The sequence below is a fragment of the Artemia franciscana genome, chromosome 11 (genome assembly GCF_032884065.1).
Source record: "Artemia franciscana chromosome 11, ASM3288406v1, whole genome shotgun sequence".
In the NCBI taxonomy this organism is placed as follows: Eukaryota; Metazoa; Arthropoda; class Branchiopoda; order Anostraca; family Artemiidae; genus Artemia; species Artemia franciscana.
Window position 1 is genome coordinate 17,169,775 of NC_088873.1, and position 20,058 is coordinate 17,189,832.

The 20,058-nt window shown below is 35.9% G+C and overlaps 1 protein-coding gene across 1 annotated transcript in view; it reads right to left on the reverse strand.

Annotated features, from left to right (window-relative positions):
- LOC136032898 (GDP-fucose transporter 1-like) overlaps positions 1–20,058 on the reverse strand; it is a 110,349-nt gene that overhangs the window by 50,011 nt on the left and 40,280 nt on the right. Inside the window, exon 6 of the mRNA XM_065713332.1 lies at positions 6,704–6,996. Within this exon, the coding sequence (XP_065569404.1) occupies positions 6,704–6,996 (293 nt within the window). The remainder of the gene's footprint in view (positions 1–6,703; positions 6,997–20,058) is intronic.

A 20,058-nucleotide genomic window follows, 5' to 3' on the forward strand; every position in this document is an offset into this window, starting at 1 on the left:
ATTGTGCTCCATCGTTTTCCTTTTTTGTTCATAGATGGGTAATAAAGATCATTCATTCAATAAGAGGTGTGAGGGGGATATACACCCTCCGATCACTGAATCTTAAAAAAGGTACTAGAACTTCTGATTACCAATACAAAGACGCCTTTCTATATAAGCCTTATGTGCCCCCAGGGCATAACGTACAGCCCTTGTCCTGAGGGCTGGGGGGTTGTCAAGCTCAAAGACACAATTTCTGAACCTTTCCACAACATTGAACAAAATGGCTATCTCAAAATTTTGATTGGATGTGTGTGGAGAAATGATGGGCGTTAGAGGGGTGCTACTTGCCCTCCAATAAGTCTTGACTATTAAAAAGGGCACTATCCCTTTCAATTTACAATCGAATGAGCCCTTTTCGAAGTTTGTACGACAACTCATTCGATACGAAGTACCCTGGTCTAAAAATTGTGCCCATATCGCTCTTTACTTCAGCCGCACTATTGCACTGCCTATGAATAATAACACCACTCTTATACACCCTAGTATCTTGTATTGATCCTGTCAGTCTTCGGTTTACAATAATATAATCAATAAAGTTTGCTGTCTTACCATCACGTGAATACCATATTAACCCATGGGCCATTTTATGACCAAAACTGTTTTGGCTATAACTAGATTGTTATACCTACAAAATAGCAGCATTCCGTAGCAATTACTGTTTTCCTTTCCTACACCAAATTTACCTAGGCTAGGATACCACATATATCCCTATTTCTACCGACATGGGCGTTAAAATCTCCAAATAAAAACACAATATTTCTACCTGGGACCCCCGTCTATTTGCTCCTGTAACTGTAAGTAACATTGATCTGAGTCACTAGTATCTGCATCACTCTGTTCTACATGGGCATATACTATTATAACTGATACCCTGAACTTTTTAGTCGTAAAATGAGAGATTAGTACACTATTATTAATGCCTTCCCCACCTAATCAAGAGTTTACAGCTTCCTTATTCATCATAAGCCCTACCCCATCTGTTAATGCCTTCCCCGCCTAATCAAGAGTTAACAGCTTCCTTATTCATCATAAGCCCTACCCCCTGTCTATGTACCCCATCCTTCCTGTCTGAGTAAATAAATTCTATATCACCTAATTTCATGCTTCCTACCCCTGGGATATGAGTTTCTGAAACTCCTAATAAGTCCAATTCGAATCGTCTGAATTCCTCAGTCAAAATGTCGATACAATAAGTTACTGTTTAACGTCGTAACATTCTAAGTTCCAATTTGCATATTCTTGAAATCATTGAAATTGTTTTGGCCTTTGGAAAAAACAATTTTCCCAGCTACCAGTGAAGGACGGGGACCAACATATTTTCTCAAGTCTACACCCAAACGCTTAAGCCAGCTTAGAACCAGACAGCAAGAAGTCCCTGGGACCTCCAGTTAGATGGAGACTTTGTGCAATCCTGGGACCATCTTGGTCACAACATGATTTTCAGCACTTGGCGATGCTCTTCTATCAACAATAATCGAAGTTGTGCACAGACAATCTCAAGCCTATTACCTCCGACTCATTGTGTTGCGAGAGCAACACTTTGGTTTTGTCGTGTTTTTTTTTTCTAGCACCCCGATTTCAGCTTATTCCTAGAGAGTGGTAAGGGTCTAACCTCTGCGGTTTTTACGGAAAGTGTGGACCTTAGGCTGGATTGATGAATAGGACATTGCATTTTGGAAAGCTTTTGTAGAATTCTTGCCTAGGGCCAAAAATCTATTGTTTCCACCCATTTCTGTTCGTGATTTCAGGTGAGTTTATCATTCGGTTTCTCACACTTGGGATTGCGGTAGAGAAATGGTATCAGATGTGCCCCTTAAACTTTAAAAGTCCTGCCATTGCTAGAGAAATTAGAGTTTGTTCTTTGCTCCTTTCTAAGTGATGAAGTTAGAAACTTGGCCTACGGCAAAAAAGTCAACTTTTGAACTAAGACAGATAGATTTTTTGGCGGCAGTCGATAGCTCTTGATGAGCTGATCAAAGTATATATCATCCATTTTTTGGCAGAAAAATTCCTTCATGGGACATATCAGTTTGAAACTTTAAAGGGGTTGACAACTTCAGTAGTAAGGTACACGCTGAAACCAAAAATAAGCCAATGCAGAAATGGTATCAGATGTGCCTCTTAAACTTTAAAAGTTCTGTCATTGCTAAACAAACTACAGTTTATCCTTTGCTCCTTTCTAAGGGATGACGTTAGAAACTTGGCCTATGGAAAAAAGTCAACTTTTGAACTAAGACAGATAGATTTTTTTTCGACGGCAGTCGACAGCTCTTGATGAGCTGATCGAAGTATATATCATCTATTTTTTGGGAGAAAAATTCCTTCATGAGCTATATCAGTTTGAAAGTTGAAAGGGGTTGACAACTTCAGTAGAGAAGGCTCACACTGAAGCCAAAAATAGGCCGATACAGAAATGGTATCAGATATGCCTCTTAAACTTTAAATTTTCTTTCATTACTAAAGAAACTAGAGTTTATCCTTTGATCCTTTCTAAGTGATGACGTTAGAAACTTGGCCTACGGCAAAAAAAGTCAACTTTTGAATTAAAACAGATAGATTTTTTCGACGGCAGTCAATAGCTCTTGATGAGCTGATCAAAGTATATGCCATCCATTTTTTGGTACAAAAATTCCTTCATGAGATATACAAGTTTGGAAGTTGAAAGGGGTTGACACCTTGAGTAGTAAGGTACACACGGCCGATACGAATTATGATACATATAGGGGAGTTTTAAGTAACAGTCAAACGTTAGCTCATAATCATCTTCGGCAATGAGAGAAAAAGTTCGCAACTTTTGCTAGTTGGTGTGCCTATTATTTGTTTACGATGCATTTGATGGTAAGACCAATTTGGTTCCAGTGGTAAGACATATAGGGGACTTGTAAGTAATAATCGGCTATTAGGCTACAATCATATTCAGAAATGAGGGGTTTGCAACTTTTGCTATTTGCAATGAGGGTTTGCAACTTTTGCGAGTTGGTGTATATAGTGTTTATTTAAGATCCTTACAGATTAACAGCTTCAGCGTTTAATCGAAGCAAGGAAACAAAACCAAAATTTTGCTCTCACAACACTTTACTCGGCGAAGCCGAACAAAGGTTGCCGCAACACCTCACTTCGCCCATGCGACGTAGATCTAGTTATATATTCGCATCTATAAATATTATGCTACTAGGGAGAATAGTATTTAATGGACTTTAGGATAACGTACAATACTCGAAAAATTTTACTATTTTTTGATAAGTGACACGAGAAGGCACTTCCTTATTTCGATTTAGGTAGCATACGTTTGGCGAACAAAGAAGTTTGCGAGGCACTCATGTATTTGCTACCGAAAAGACCTTAACTGTCCAACAGGATTTTAGTAAGAAGTGAGATAAAACAACTACTAAAATAGACTACAAAAATTTATCACGTAATAAGAAAAAAATTCGATTATTCGTTTTACTCATAGATATCAACTTTATGTATAGTTTTCACAGAGTACAAAATGGTAGGAGGTTTGTTCCAATAAAAACGTTAAGTTTTGTTTTTCTGATAAAATGTTTATTTATCCACAAAAATCGATTTTGTTGGCACGATTGTAACTCAGCCCCTGTGTAACTCAACCTGTACAGCTTAATGTATTTTATTCAACCCTCGTTCAACTTAACCCACGTTAAACTAAAGCCACATATAATTCAATCCCGTTAACTCAATCCCAACCGAATTCTTCTACCCCCATGCAACTCAGCGCTCATTGTACTCAACCCTATTTAACTCAACGCCCATGCAACTCAATCCCCATTTAACTAAAAATGTGTTCTATTCAACTCCTGTTTGACTCAACACCCATTCAAATTGGCCTATGAAAGCTGAAACTAGTGCTCACTAGAAGCTCAAAATTTGCTCCTCATTTCACTCAAAGTTTCGAAGGTAAGACCTTCTAGCTCCAAGGTAAGATCTGATGTCTTAAGAATTTTACAGGGTTTAAGCTTTAACTGTAATTAAGCTTTTTAAGGTTTTAGCGGTAGCAATTTTAGGAAAACTCTAATTAAACCACTATATAAAAAAGGTGATAAGAGTGAGTGTCATAATTATCGAGGCATTAGTCTGGTCTCTGTAGGTAGCAAATTACTGAGTAATATGATACTTTCTAGACTGAGGAATGCTGTAGACAAAGTTTTAAGAGAAGAACAGTGTGGTCTTAGAAAAAGTAGAGGATGTGTCGACCAAATGTTCACTCTTACGTTAATAACTGAAATGTGCCTTAGCTGTCAAACACCTTTAGTCCTCAGTTTTATAGATTATGAGCAAGCCTTCAATCCTGTTGATTTAAGAGTTTTAGCAAAGGTCTTATCCTTGTATTGTATGCCAGACAAATACATTAAAGTGATTGGTGCTATGTATGAGAATAACGCTGCTGCGGTTAAGGTAGGAAATGAGGTTAGCAGCTGGTTTTGTATTAAATCAGGAGTTAAGCAGGATTGTGCTCTATGTCCCTTGAAATGGATCAGTTTGATGGACATTGTCTTAAGGAACTCAGAAAAGGCAATGGGAAACCATGGAACCAAATGGGGAGGAAAAACTCTCATGGACTTAGGTTATATTGATGATTTAAGCATCCTAAATGAAAGTGTTAGCAAAATGAATGAAATTTTAGAGGTTTTGCAAGTTCAGGGTACTAGAATAAGTTTGAAAATTAATGTTAAGAAGACTAAATCACTATGGCTAGGAATGAGTGAAGATGGAAAGGTGACGCAGGGTAACGAAAAGATTGACCAGGTAGGTAGCTTCACTTAACTTGGTTTGTACTTTAACTTGGACAGCATTCACTTAACATCTTTTGATCTTATTAGTAAAGACGGTGGGAGCATATATATATATATATATATATATATACATATATATATATATATATATATATATATATATATATATATATATATATATATATATATATATATATATATATATATATATATATATATAAATTTTACATATAAAGCTGTATGAATAATATAATTTAAGAAGCCAATAACTACTTGAGAAAAAGTGTTGACAGTTTCAAATCACAAGAAACCACAGGATATAGAACGTGCTCAATCACAATAGCTGAACGTTACCACTCGAATCTAATCAAGAATCACTACAAAACAAAAGCTATCCGGGAATAAAACGATATCTTTTGATCTTCTGCCAAAATTAAACACCACTAGAGTCGGCACAAATACTATCATAATTAGAAGGCTAGTAGATGCATTAGTTATGCACGGTAATGGGTAGGTACGGCAATTAGTGAATCTAAGATAAGTATTTTGGAGTACAAACTGTCCTAGGATATTTAAGCAAGAAATCTATTTTCATTTTATTCCGGATTAAATCAGAAAAATATCTGGATTGCTAAAATCATTAATAAAAATTAGTTCGATCAGTTGTAGAATAGCTATTGTTCCCTCGGAGGGCATAAAACATCCTGTTATTGAATAGCCCAAGAAGTACATCAAATAAGTAAAATATTAGAAACTAATTATACAAAATACATAAAATAGCTTTTTTTAGAACAACGAAGAAAAAAAGTGTCCTAAATGCCACTTTGTTTGTGGGTATTTGGTTCTAAAAAAACAAAGTTCAAAAAACCATTATATGTTATAGACATGTTAAACTCGTTTTATATCCAAGTTCTAAGAGCGTAGAAAAATGAGCCCACTTTCCAAATAAATCCTGGATTCCCTTGTCCAAATACTTTATTTAAAAGGAAATGTTTCATTTACCTCCCCTTGACTCCAATTTGAAGCACAATTTTTTCATAAACAACATTTACTCCTTCTCAAGATCACTTTAACCCCACTAAAGACCATAAATATAAAAACAATACATAGCAACATTTTATTTACCATACCTCGTCTAAACGTTAGACACGTTTACAGAATGGAGAAAGTGTCTTTTGTACCCAGCTCTTCTTCAAAACCTGAATATTTTATTATTTATCTAAAAATCCACTATAATTTCACGTAAGTCAATAGGTTTTCATTTTCTTCAAATTTCATCCTCCACCCCCCATCTACACCTAAATAAATTCCCACGTAAGTACATGTTTCTAAGTAGCAGGAATAAGATGGAAGATGTCATGTGCTAAGTTGTAGATTCCCAATTATAAGCTTTTTATTGTTTCAGTTTACTGACGCTAATCTAGAGGTACTCTGTTAATCTACATATTATCATTTTCCTTAGTTCATATCACCTTAATGACCAGAATTTCTATTTTTTCTAATTTATACCTTACTCTTAAAGTTCAATTTAAGAACTTCTTAAAGAAGAAAAAGATGGTTCAATTCAAGAACAACAATCCCCTTAGGTTGTGAAGCTTGACCTAAATAACGGTTGAAATTCTAGGTCAGTAGCAATGCTAGCACAAAATGAAATTTTTTTATCTCTTTCATGCTTAAAATACACATTAAAAGAAACCTAGGATATGAAACGCAAGGGCCGTATTAATTATTTGACAGGCTAGCTAGGGAAACCTTTGAGCATTGATTTATCCTTAAGGGCCAAAAAAGAAGAAGAAGAATAAAAATTAGAAAATAAGCAGAGATCGCTTACTAGCTATCTTTTTATAATTTATATCTTGCTCTTAAAGTTCGATCCAAGAACTTCTCTTTTTAACGAAGAAAAAGCCTACCTTGATCTGCAAACCAGTCACGTATCCAATCGCAAAGCCAAAGACACCTCCTAAAATCATTTTTGTCCAATAAACACCATCAGAAAAGCCGTCAAAATCTCTAATAGCTCCAATTTCACCAGCAATGGCCATTAAAGGAAGAAATAAGAGGGAAGCGTTTACATTATTGTAAAATGTTAAAAGCCATATGTTATCATTTACATGTGGCATGACCTTTTTAGTATAAATGGCATTGAGGGAGACAAAAAGAGATGCCATCACTCCAAAAAATGTACCAAACACCGAAAGGGAGCCTGAAAAAAAAAATCGATATAAAAAATCTAAGGCCCAGAACACAAAGGGCTTATAAAAACAAGCTGTTTCAGAGCAACTAACATTTTTGCTTTCGTTATTGCTCCACCTAATAACAACTCTCTGCAGCAGCAACTAACATTTTTGCTTTCGTTATTGCTCCACCTAATAACAACTCTCTGCAGCAGCAACTAACATTTTTGCTTTCGCTATTGCTCCACCTAATAACAACTCTTTGCAGCAGCAACTGACATTTTTTGCTTTCGTTATCGCTCCACCTAATAACAACTCTCTGCAGCAGCAACTAACATTTTTGCTTTCGTTATTGCTCCACCTCATAACAACTCTCTGCAGCAGCAACTAACATTTTTGCTTTCGTTATTGCTCCACCTAATAACAACTCTCTGCAGCAGCAACTAACATTTTTGCTTTCGTTATTGCTCCACCTAATAACAACTCTTTACAGCAGCAACTAACATTTTTGCTTTCGCTATTGCTCCACCTCATAACAACTCTCTGCAGCAGCAACTAACATTTTTGCTTTCGTTGTTGCTCGACCTAATAACAACTCTCTGCAGCAGCAACTAACATTTTTGCTTTCGTTATTGCTCCACCTAATAACAACTCTCTACAGCAGCAACTAACATTTTTGCTTTCGTTATTGCTCCACCTAATAACAACTCTTTACAGCAGCAACTAACATTTTTGCTTTCGTTATTGCTCCACCTAATAACAACTCTTTGCAGCAGCAACTAACATTTTTGCTTTCGTTATTGCTCCACCTAATAACAACTCTCTGCAGCAGCAACTAACATTTTTGCTTTCGTTATTGCTCCACCTAATAACAGCTCTTTGCAGTAGCAACTAACATTTTTGCTTTCGTTATTGCTCCACCTAATAACAACTCTTTGCAGCAGCAACTAACATTTTTGCTTTCGTTATTGCTCCACCTAATAACAACTCTCTGCAGCAGCAACTAACATTTTTGCTTTCGTTATTGCTCCACCTAATAACAACTCTTTGCAGCAGCAACTAACATTTTCCCTTTCTTTATTGCTCCACCTAATAACAACTCTTTGCAGCAGCAACTAACATTTTTGCTTTCGTTATTGCTCCACCTAATAACAACTCTCTGCAGCAGCAACTAAAATTTTTGCTTTCGTTAGTGCTCCACCTAATAACAACTCTCTGCAGCAGCAACTAACATTTTTGCTTTCGTTATTGCTCCACCTAATAACAACTCTCTGCAGCAGCAACTAACATTTTTGCTTTCGTTATTGCTCCACCTAATAACAACTCTTTGCGGCAGCAAAAAACATGTTTGCTTTCGTTATTGCTCCACCTAATAACAACTCTTTGCAGCAGCAACTAACATTTTCGCTTTCGTTATTGCTCCACCTAATAACAACTCTTTGTAGCAGCAACTAACATTTTTGCTTTCGTTATTGCTCCACCTACTAACAACTTTTTGCAGCAGCAACTAACATTTTTGCTTTCGTTATTGCTCCACCTAATAACAACTCTTTGCAGCAGCAACTAACATTTTTGCTTTCGTTATTGCTCCACCTAATAACAACTCTCTGCAGCAGCAACTAACATTTTAGCTTTCATTATTGCTCCACCTACTAACAACTCTTTGCAGCAGCAACTAACATTTTTGTTTTCGTTATTGCTCCACCTAATAACAACTCTTTGCAGCAGCAACTAACATTTTTGCTTTCGTTATTGCTCCACCTACTAACAACTTTTTGCAGCAGCAACTAACATTTTTGCTTTCGTTATTGCTCCACCTAATAACAACTCTTTGCAGCAGCAACTAACATTTTTGCTTTCGTTATTGCTCCACCTAATAACAACTCTCTGCAGCAGCAACTAACATTTTAGCTTTCATTATTGCTCCACCTACTAACAACTCTTTGCAGCAGCAACTAACATTTTTGCTTTCGTTATTGCTCCACCTAATAACAACTCTTTGCAGCAGCAACTAACATTTTTGCTTTCGTTATTGCTCTACCTAATAACAACTCTTTGCAGCAGCAACTAACATTTTTGCTTTCGTTATTGCTCCACCTAATAACAACTCTTTGCAGCAGCAACTAACATTTTTGCTTTCGTTATTGCTCCACCTAATAACAACTCTCTGCAGCAGCAACTGACATTTTTGCTTTCGTTATTGCTCCACTTAATAACAGTTCTTTGCAGGAGCAAGTAAACCAAGGCAAAAACAACTGCCCAAACTCTTCCTACACCCAGATATATTCAGAGTGACACTATTTAGGTAATTTCGAAGACCCTTTTATTACACAGTGCAACAAAAATCAAACAATGAGTGAAAAACATTTCTGCTGATGACGATCACTGTAAATGTGATCGGAATATTCACTACTGCCTAATAAAAGGGTTTATCCCTATTCGAACTATTATTTATCGTTACACTATTCCCTTCCTCCCAAGATATTCTTATTTCCTTTAAATTTCTTCTTTTGACCTCTTTTTATCCTGTTCAAGGATTTTTTTTTTTTTTTATCTTTTTTTGGCCCATCTAGACCCCCAGTAACAAAATTTCAGTAAGTAAAAAACATCTTTTACAAGTAAAATGCAACTTAACCATGCGACTTTACGTAATATTCAACTTTCATTATAGCCCTAGAACGTGGTGTAGGACAAGATTTATTTTTTTTTATACTTCTTTTCTCATAAGCAATCGTTTGGATCAGTGCCAAAAATTCTTGCCAACCAACTCTTCTTGAAAACATCTAACACATTTTTATTCAAAAAATGTCATTACTGTGGCTTTCACTACCATAGGGCATGTTTTTATCACTAACACATTATAACAACTCATTTGTTATATTCCTGATTATCTATGTCTGTCTTGACGAATAAAGTCAACAAAAGGGAAGCTAGCTCCAGTAGGGAGTTTTTCTAAAAGATGTCTTTTTTTCTAAAACATTTTTTCTAAAAAGATTTCGACTATGAAAGTAAAGATAAAAGGACATTTGATGGCCCAGTGATTTAATGGTTCTCAGCCATTCAAATTTTGATCTCAGAATCAAAATTTCAGTCACAGGGCCTATTAGCAAGCCTGTCGTCCCAACCTTAGGGCATCTTGAATCAAACTTTGAGTCTTGTATTGCCAAGCAGGCCATCAGTTCACAATTTCACCACAAGGTGAAAAGTGAAGACTAAAGTCTTAAATAAAACACGTGACACGAGAACTAGACTAAATCAAATTGGAATTATTCATTAAGAAAAACTGGTTAGAATCTCACAGCTTCACGACACAACGCTTATTTATTCTTCTAAACCTTTTTTCAACATTATAAACTCCTCAGGTATTGGATGTTCCACTTTTTACATCTTCATCAGGCATCACTTCTTCATTTTCATTAATGTAACAAGAGTTAACACCCTGTACCCTCAAAACTCCCAATAAGTAGTAACCTAACCTTGGATACCCGCATCATCCCCATCAGCGATGTTTAGAACCGTTTCACTTTCTTATTTAATTAGTTTTCCAAAACCTCTCGTGTCCTCATCCGAACTAATCCCACAACAAAATCCACACAAGTAGGGGGGAGGGGACTAAATACAAACAGGGGGGAATAGTAACCCCATTTATCCCCGATTCTGCAATAAACAACCAGCAAACCCCATTTCCTACCACAATAACTGCATTCTCGCAGCACACTTTAACGTTATTAATTGGCATAAATAAAAAGACTGAAGCTTACCTCTGACCCGTTCATATTCGATAGAATGATGACTAAAGGGGTTTGAATAATCAGTGTGAAACTTGGTTCAATGCATCCTCTCTCTTCCCCAAGACCACACTGTTCTTCTCTTTAAATTTTATCTACTGCATCTCTTACTTCCATAAACACCCTCATACTAAGCATTTTACCGCCTACCGAAATCAGAATAATACCTCTATAATTACTACATTCACTCTTTTCATTAGTTTCATAAAGAGGTTCAATCAAAGTTTGACTTAAAGTCAATAGGTGCATCGTATTTCCAGCAAACAGCATGTTTATAGTTTTCGGTATCTCATCCCTAACTTCACAACTAACTACCATATTTCGAAAATTTGTTTACAATACAGCAAGTACCTGCTTCCTTAATGTTTTTAATCCTTTAACCTTTGTCTCCGTGCAGCTAAGCCCTCGTTTAACCGAACCCCTTGCAACTCAACCCATTTAACTGAGCCCCGTGCGAATCAGCCACCGTTTAACAGGGCTTCTGTTTAACTCAACCCTCATGCAACTCAAGCCCTGTTTAACTCAACCCTCGTTTAACTTAACCCGCCGGCGATTCGAAGCTCGGTCAGATCATCCCAGTGCTACTCAACGCTCAATCAACTCAAGTCCCGCGCAGTTCAACCCTGATTTAATGCAATCCAATTTAGCTCAACTCTGATATAAGTACACTCCCTTTAAGCGCAACCCCAATTCAACTCACATTCCATTGAACTCAACCCTTAGGTAAAGTTAGGTTGAGTTACCAAAACGAGTGTCGATTTAAAGTGAGTTGAGTTAAACGAGTGTTGAGTTGCATGAGCGTTAGATTTTAATGACCGTTAGATTGCATGGTGCAGAATTGAATGAGAATTTAGTTGCATGGGGGGTTGAATTCTATGGGTTTTGAGTTGCACTGGGTTGATTTGAATGCAGACTGAGTTAAATGAGGGTTGAAATGCAGAGAGGGAGAGCGAGTTGAGCGAAGGTTCAGTTACACACACACACACACCTTTAATACCTTTTTGAACGCCTTCTTGCTAAATAAGTCTTCTTTCACTAGTTGTTATAAGAAATCCTCAGAGTCAGTCAAAACTACATCCCCACCCCCTTAAATTTTGAAAAATACCTCTTAAGGGATTATTTATATTAAAAACACATTTTTTTGATATTTTCATTTCAAAATAATAAATCACTAATTATCCCTCCCTCCCACTAGATGTTTCGAATTATATATTCACCCCTTTAAATTTTAGTCAATTAGTGGATCTAAAACACCAGATTTCCAATTGTCTGACTCACCTGGTGCTTTTCTGTGAAACACCAGCTTAAAATACAACTTTACTCGACGGTTCTAGGAAGAGAATTCTGACTCCACCTAAAACTAAAATTTCTTTTCAATACAATTTCAATGCAATCGGAATGAGCAATCCGTGCAATCATGTCCAATTAGAATGCACAATATGTTAAGAGTCTTATCAAGTCTTATCACAGATACTGCAAGTTTTCGCTTGCGACTAAAATTAAACTCATACAAACTTCATGGCAGTCGGCTTGCAAAATACGAAATTCTTGTGTTGGAAAAAGCATACCATTTCAACCAATATATGGAGTAAAATAGTTGAGTGGGAATTTCCACCATATTTGCTGAGATTCAAGCACAAGTAACATGTCTTCCAGACTTAATGATTCACAGATAAGATAAAATTGTCGCAAAAAGAAAATGAGTATTTCTGATACTCTCTTAATTTTCCAGAACGGCTAAGATACTGCTTATGAAGTTTTTCAAAATAGTTTTTTTTTTCTGTTGGGAAAAAGGTAAAAAAATTAAAGGGTACTGTTGAATAATCCAGTTCCTGTTAATTATAGAATCAGTAAATTTATGATAAGATTATTTTAATAAAAATGTTTAGCAATAAAACAAGTGGAAAGAAAAAAAAGAATACTCTAGACTAGGAATGGACAAACAACGGCTCGTGGCCACATATTGTGCAGCAGATTATATTATACGACCTATCAACTAAAATCTGCTCCATAATACGATTTTAGTCACCCTTATTTTTGATTTTTTTTTTCTCTTATTATTAGGATTTTTTTCTATATAACCATGCTTTGTGGTCAGACAGCAAGAAGATTAAACTTCTTTTTATTAACATTTAGTAAGATAGTTGATAAGAATTATGCATTACAAATTTTATTAGCGGCTATAAAATTACTTTATTTAAGCTAGTGTTTTTTTGTTTTTTTTTGCTTCTTTTCACTACAGGCTTCACGGCTCCATCCCAAGTGACGATAAGACACTAGTCCTGGTAATTGCCCCGCTTCTAGTTTCAAATATTAGTTATGTCTTCTCTTAACCGACTCGAGAGATACATTTTCCAGGATCTCTATAAGGATGGCATTCCATGTGGCGACGGATCGTCACGTAAACCTCTCTTTCAAGCGTTTCTAGTGGGCCCTACCCCGCTTAAAGTAGTCCTAAAAAGTTGTAATTTGCGAATTGGTAACAACAGATTTGCTCTATTCGGAACGAGTTTTGACTTTTATGTTCTGGTCTTGAGACGGCATGTGGGGTTGTCAACCCTATTCATGTTAATTTCAGCTCGTTTTGAGTTTGACTCAGTTATTCATTTTAATTTCTGTTCGTTTTGTGTTTCATTTATTTATTGATGGTGATTTTGCGGTAGTTTTACGCTGGGAAAATTATTTGACTTTATTTCTGCTCATTTCTGGTTAGATGGGGCTCGTTACTTTTCTTTGAAAAACTTATTCTGTAGAAACAGCTTTTAATTATGTAGTCAAGTTTTAAGATGATGTTCAGGCCGGATACCGTTCCATCGGTACTATCTTACTGGCCTTTTTAAGCCGCTTATCAGTGTATTATAGCAAGTTTTTGGTTGTTTTTGGGTGCGCACTTACCTGTAGGTAGTTCACTGAGAACATCAATGTTGGCAACGTCGTTTATGTAGAAATTGTGAATTCAAATTAGGTAATATATTTGCCAATGCACCGCTATCGGTTTCTATGAACATTTTTTGACATTAAATAAAGACGGTTTGATTTATAATAAGCTGAAATCCAAGAAAGACTATAATCGTAGACTACTAAGACGTAACATTTTTAACAATTTATAATTTTTCTATAACATTATTGACATTCAATTTTTATCACTCAAATGTAGATTTCTTCATTGAAAAAAATACCGGCCACCACTAAAAAAAAACAAAAATAAGCCAATAATTGACAATAATTTGCCAATAACGGATGATAAGCAACGCCAATAAAGTATTGCTGGTGAAATGGTAGTTAACCTGTAGCAAGTACATTATATTATATGCTTATATATCGTGGTGCGTATACTAGCTCCTCAACGGGATTAACTAGTCGCCATACAACCTATTATCAAGATGCAGTATATTTTACGAAAACGTCAGGTTTTCTTCAATTTTTTGGAGTGCCAGTAGGTGATTCTCTGAGGGAATCTAGTTTGATACAAAATTAGATGGCAATACTGTTCACAAAGTATGTGTGCAGTTTACACTGGTATATTGTCTTAAATTTTTGTTTAATGCAAGTTAAACTATCTTATTTGAAAGTCAAAACCATGTCTATAGGTGCTGGTAACTCACATACTATCTTATAGGAAAATGCGTTGCTATTTGACCTATAGGATAATCTTATTGAATAGCTGATTTTCTAAGTTTCAATTTTCAACTGTTTATCAGCAAATTTATGAAAATGTAAAGCTGTAATCTAGCTGCAAAGCTGTAAAACTGTAATCTAGGGGGGGAGTCATATATGTTGTTTTTTACTTTTTGCCAATGAAAACATTAAACCAAAGGTTTTTCAATGAAAATATCCCCAAAAAGGTATTTTTTTTAAACAAAAGGGGGGGGGAATAAAAAATGCCTGGATCAAGTAACTATTTTTAGATAAAAAAAAAATGAAAACTGATAAAACCTATACAGAATTGAATTTTAAGTCACCGGCCAACAGACTAAGATAGGATTCACTCCTAAATGTTGAGTGAGTATGGTAAGGTAGACCAACATGTATAAACAAACATAGGTCCTGGGAATAGAAGGGAGAGAGCCATCAAAACAGCGAAGATACGCGATTATCAAGGAAACTGTACAATATAAAGAGAAAAATCCTTAAGAATTCGAGGAGGGGAGGTGAGAGGATAATGTTAGGATCACACATTTAGGAATAAGGTAGATTTAATAAGTATTAAACAAAGAAGAGAAAATGCAATAAATGAAAAAAAAATTCAATCAAAAAGCAGAGAATTACACGCAAATTAACGGCCCTGTGTCAATTCTTAATTCTTGGTATAATATCTGCCTAAGAACATAGGTAGGCGTGCCTTGTTTACCTCTCATTCCAGGCAATCTAATGGTCCTATGTCAATTTAAAATTATTGGTCAACCTACCTGAGACTCTAGGTGGGCGTGACTTGCTAAAAGATAACAAACAAGTAATGGTCCAATAAGAGAGTCATACTTACTCCCACCGTTTACCCGTGCCATTCAACCAAACACTTGGAAAAATATAGGTTCTACGACTATCTTAGCTCTATGCCTATCTTCCTTAGTTCTTCTACCCTAGGAATGACGCATGGACGGATAGTAGATAGACATATAGGACAATAGGACAATCTGTCTTGATTCTGGTAATAGATAGAAATATGTATTAACAAATGAACTAACATCATTTTTATACAATCCTAATAAGGGGGTTAATGCCAGATTTGCCTCTCACTCAATTGGACTATCTATTTTGGCTTTTTCTGCAATTAGCCACAGCTTGATGCCCACAACTATTCAATTTTAATTCAAAAATCAACGGACTTGGTCGAGTTAAAAGTTTGAATTAAAATTGAATAGTTTTTGGCATCAAACCGTGTTCAATTGTAGAAAAAGCCAAGACAGAGAGTCCAATTGAGTGAGAGGCAAATCTGGCATTAATCCACCCTTATTAGGATTGTATAAAAAGGAGATTAGTTCATTTGTTAACAGATATGTCTATTTATTATCCGTCCATGCGTCATTCCTAGGGCAGAAGATCTAAGGTAGATAGTCATAGAGCTAAGACATTCATAGAACCTATAGTTTTCCAACAATTTAAGCTTTAAGATTTCTGCTTTACCTAGCATTCAGATATATAAATCAAACAGTTCGTGGTAACGAACTGCAGTAAGGAGCGACCCGGCTCAATAGTAACTAAAACTCTAAAAAACAGGACTCTGATACCAATTTATACATCAAAAGAATGGAATTTTTATGCTGATTTTAGATATATAAGTTTCATCAAGTTTAGTACCCATCAAAAGTTAGAAGCCTGAGACAATTTGTCTTATTTTCAAAAAAAGGTGAAAACACCCCCTAAAAGTCACAGAATCTAATGAAAATTACACCATCAGATTCAGCGTATCAGAGAGTCCTACTTTGGAGGTTTCAAGCTCCTTTCTGCCAAAATGTGGAATTTTGTATTTTTTATCCAGAAGAAAAATCACGAATGCGTGTTTATTTGTTTTTTTTTTGCTGTTGTTTTTTTCCCAGGGTTGATCGTATTGATCTAGTGGTTCTAGAATGACGCAAGAGGACTATTTTAACGAAAATTAAAAGTTCTAGTGAGGTTTTTAAGTGACCAAGAATATTGGAGGGCAGCTAGGCCCCCTCTCACACTCACTTTTTCCCAAAGTCACCGAATCAAAATTTGAGATAGACATTTTGTTCAGCCTAGTCGAAATTCTGGTAAATATATCTTTGAGGACGACTTAATCCCCCACAGTCCCCAGGGGAATGGCTGCAAGTTATGACTTTTGCCCGTTGTTTACATTATTGGTTATTGGGAAGTATACTGACGTTTTCAGGGGGGGATTTTTTCTGTTGGTGGAGGGTTTTACGTGAGAAGATCTTTCCGTAGAGGAATTTATCGTGGGGAAAGAGAATTTTCATGAAAGGGGCGCTGGATTTTCCACCATTATTTAAAAAGAATGAATGAGAAATTAAATAAAAAACAAGTTTTTTCAGCTGAAAGTAAGGAGCAACAATAAAAGTGAACAGAAATTATTACCTATATGGGGTTCGTCCTCTCCTTAATACCTAGCTCTTTACGCTAAAGTATTTTTAGTGATTTCAAAAGAGCTATTTATTCTAATTAAACGGCCTTTGTGATCAGGGGTCATTAATTCAAAAACATTCAGAAATTAAATAAAAAAAAAACAAGTTTTTTTTAATCGAAAGTATAGAGCAACATTAAAGCTTAAAGTGAACAGAAATTAATACGTATACGAGGTGATTCGTCCCCTCCTCAGTACCTAGCTCTTTACGCTAAAGTATTTTTATTAATTTCGAAAGAGCTATTTATTCTAATTATATGGCCTTTGTGATTCAGAGGTCATTAATTCATAAACGTTCAGAAATTAAATTAAAAAAAAAACAAGTTTTTTTTTTTTTTTTACTGAAAGTATGGAGCAACGTTGAAACTTAAATTGAACAGAAATTATTCCGTATATGAGGGGGTTCGTCCCCTCCTCAATACCTAGCTCTTTACGCTAAAGTATTTTTAGTAATTGCAAAAGAGCTATTATCCTTATTAAACGGCCTTTGTGATTCAAGGGTCACTCTTAGAGAATTAGAACAAAATTTGAACTTTAGTGTCGATTAGGGGGTAAACCCCCTCACATACATAATAAATAAATAGGAATATAGAAGTTCGTTAAACAAGTTAATTTGTACGTTACGTATACTTATTAATAATAAAAACATTCGTAAATAAAATTAAAAGTTCTAGTGGCCTTTTTAAGTAGGGCAACTAGGCCCCCTTCCCCGCCCCTTTTTTCTCAAAATCGTCCGATCAAAACTTTGAAAAAGCCATTTAGCCGAAAAAAGTAAAATTAATATGCATTTTTCTTTATTATTATTTATGTACGGTGAGCTAAAATGAAAATCTGTATTAATTCATAAACGTTTAGAAAATAAATAAATAAAACAAGTTTTTTTAACTGAAATTAAGGAGCAACATTAAAACTTAAAATGAACAGAAATTATTCCGCATATGAAAGCGGCTGTCCCCTCCTCAACGCCCCGCTCTTTACGCTAAAGTTTTTTATTGTTTTAAAAAGTACAGTTGTGAGAAAGATTCAAACTTAGCGTAAAGAGCACGGCGTTGAGGATGGGACAGCCTCTTTCATATACGGAATAGTTTCTGTTCATTTTAAGTTTTAATGTTTATCCTTACTTTCAGTTAAATAAACTTTTTTTTTAATAAAATGATAACACAGACAAGTGAAGCTTTCATTAAAGCAGCGAATAAATAAACTATTAAAGCCCCACCCAGGCACGTACAAAAAAACCTGGAATAACTGTAAAAAGACTGATGAAAATAATACAAAAAAAGTGAAAAGTAAGTGAGCGAATTCTTCACCAAGATCTGCACTACCTATCCACCTATTACGGCTAACGAAAAGTCCATCATACTTGAAAATTGTGAGCCTGAGAGCAACCTAATAGTTAGCGAGTTCGACGTTTATACTGAATTACGGAAGATTAAACCGAATACATCTTCATACCCTGGTGAATTACTTGCCAAATTGCTACGTGAATATGCAGCTTTCATAGCATTACCACTGTTAATCATCATAAACGAGTGTTTTGCTTCCGGCTATTTCCCGTCACAGTGGAAACGGGCCTATATTGGAGTTATCCCTAAAAAGACCCCCCCCTCCTAGTGCATGCGACGATCTCCGCCCGATCTCACTTACACCTTGTTTGGTGAAAGTAACTGAGGCCTTCATATTCAAGTTTCTTCTGAAACAAATTCATGGGCGTATTGATAAATTCTGGTACGGTGGGCTCCCCTAGTGTAGTACTACAATCTACCTAGTATGGATATTTGACTGTGTCCTCCGATGGCTCGAAAAAAGTAACTGTTTCGTCAACATTTGCGCAGTGGATTTCCGAAAGTCCTTTGACCTAATCCACCACCTGACAGCAGGCATGAATCTCCAGGAAATGGGTGCCAAACGGCGCACCCTTGGCCTTGTACTTGACTTCTTAACTGGTCGAAAACAAAGTCTCTGCACTCCACGAAAACGATTCGGATTCATCATGGTCAGATGCTTCTTGCGGGGCCCCACAAGGCACGGAATTAGCTGGAATAATTTTCCTGGGTGTAATTTAATTCCCTGCTTAGTTATCACGACGACCGTTACAAGTTTGTAGATGATCTGTCCATAGAGCTCGCTTACCTGGTCCAAAACACTATTATAACAAAGCAGTTTTCAGACCAGTTATTTGATCAGCTAAAGACCGAATGCTCTAGTCATGATCTTACCATCAACGTAGCCAAGTCGAAGATAATTCGTTTCAACCCTCTGAAGCGGAATATAGATATGCCTCTAGTCCCTTTCCCGATTGTGAACGAAATGAAAATATTAAGAGTAACTTTCACTAGTGACTGTAGTTTCAGTGCCCATATTAATTTAACCGTCCACAAGGCTAATGCAAGCCTTCAGACACTTACCAAAATGAGGCGTTTTGGGTGTGATACTGAAAGTCTTCTCCATGCCTACATGTATTATGTTCGCCCGTTGCTCCAGTATGCGTGCCCGGTGTGAGGTCCATCTGCTATCCGCACAGCGTACCTATTACGCGACATAGAGTCCGTCCAGAAAAGATTAACAAGGAATATACTCAGAAACTGCGACATACCCTATGATCAAGCGCTCACTAAATAAAATTTATCTCCACTTAAAGTCCGGCTTGAACACCTTATTCAGCAATTTGGAAAATCCACCCTAGCCAATAAGAGCCACCAATCACTACTAACCAAACCAGCCCCTCCCAATAGTCGAACTTAGTTACAAAACATCTTCAACCCCCAAAAGTTAGAACTAATCGTTATGCCAACTCATTGCGCCAATTTTCAATGCTGAGTTAGAGTGTGTGATTTTTGTTGAAATGTATGATTTTGTACAAAAAAACTGAATTTAGCTATGCTACGAGTTTTTAAATATACCGATCTCTACTAATATAATCATACCGATAAAATACCGATTTCTACTAATAACAATCTCTCTATTAATATAAATAGAAAGAATGACAAATAGTATTAACCTGACAAGCAGTAGTATTATGCATAAGATTGTTAAAAAAAAAGATTACTCCTTTTTCTTAGAATCTCACATCGAAAAAACCTCTACCATGCGGATAGATCTTTCAACCATGTAGAGTGCTCAGCGCAGGCTTATTATTTTCACATATATTTTCAATTTATTTATTTTTAATTTATTTTACAACTTTAATTTTAATTATTTTAATT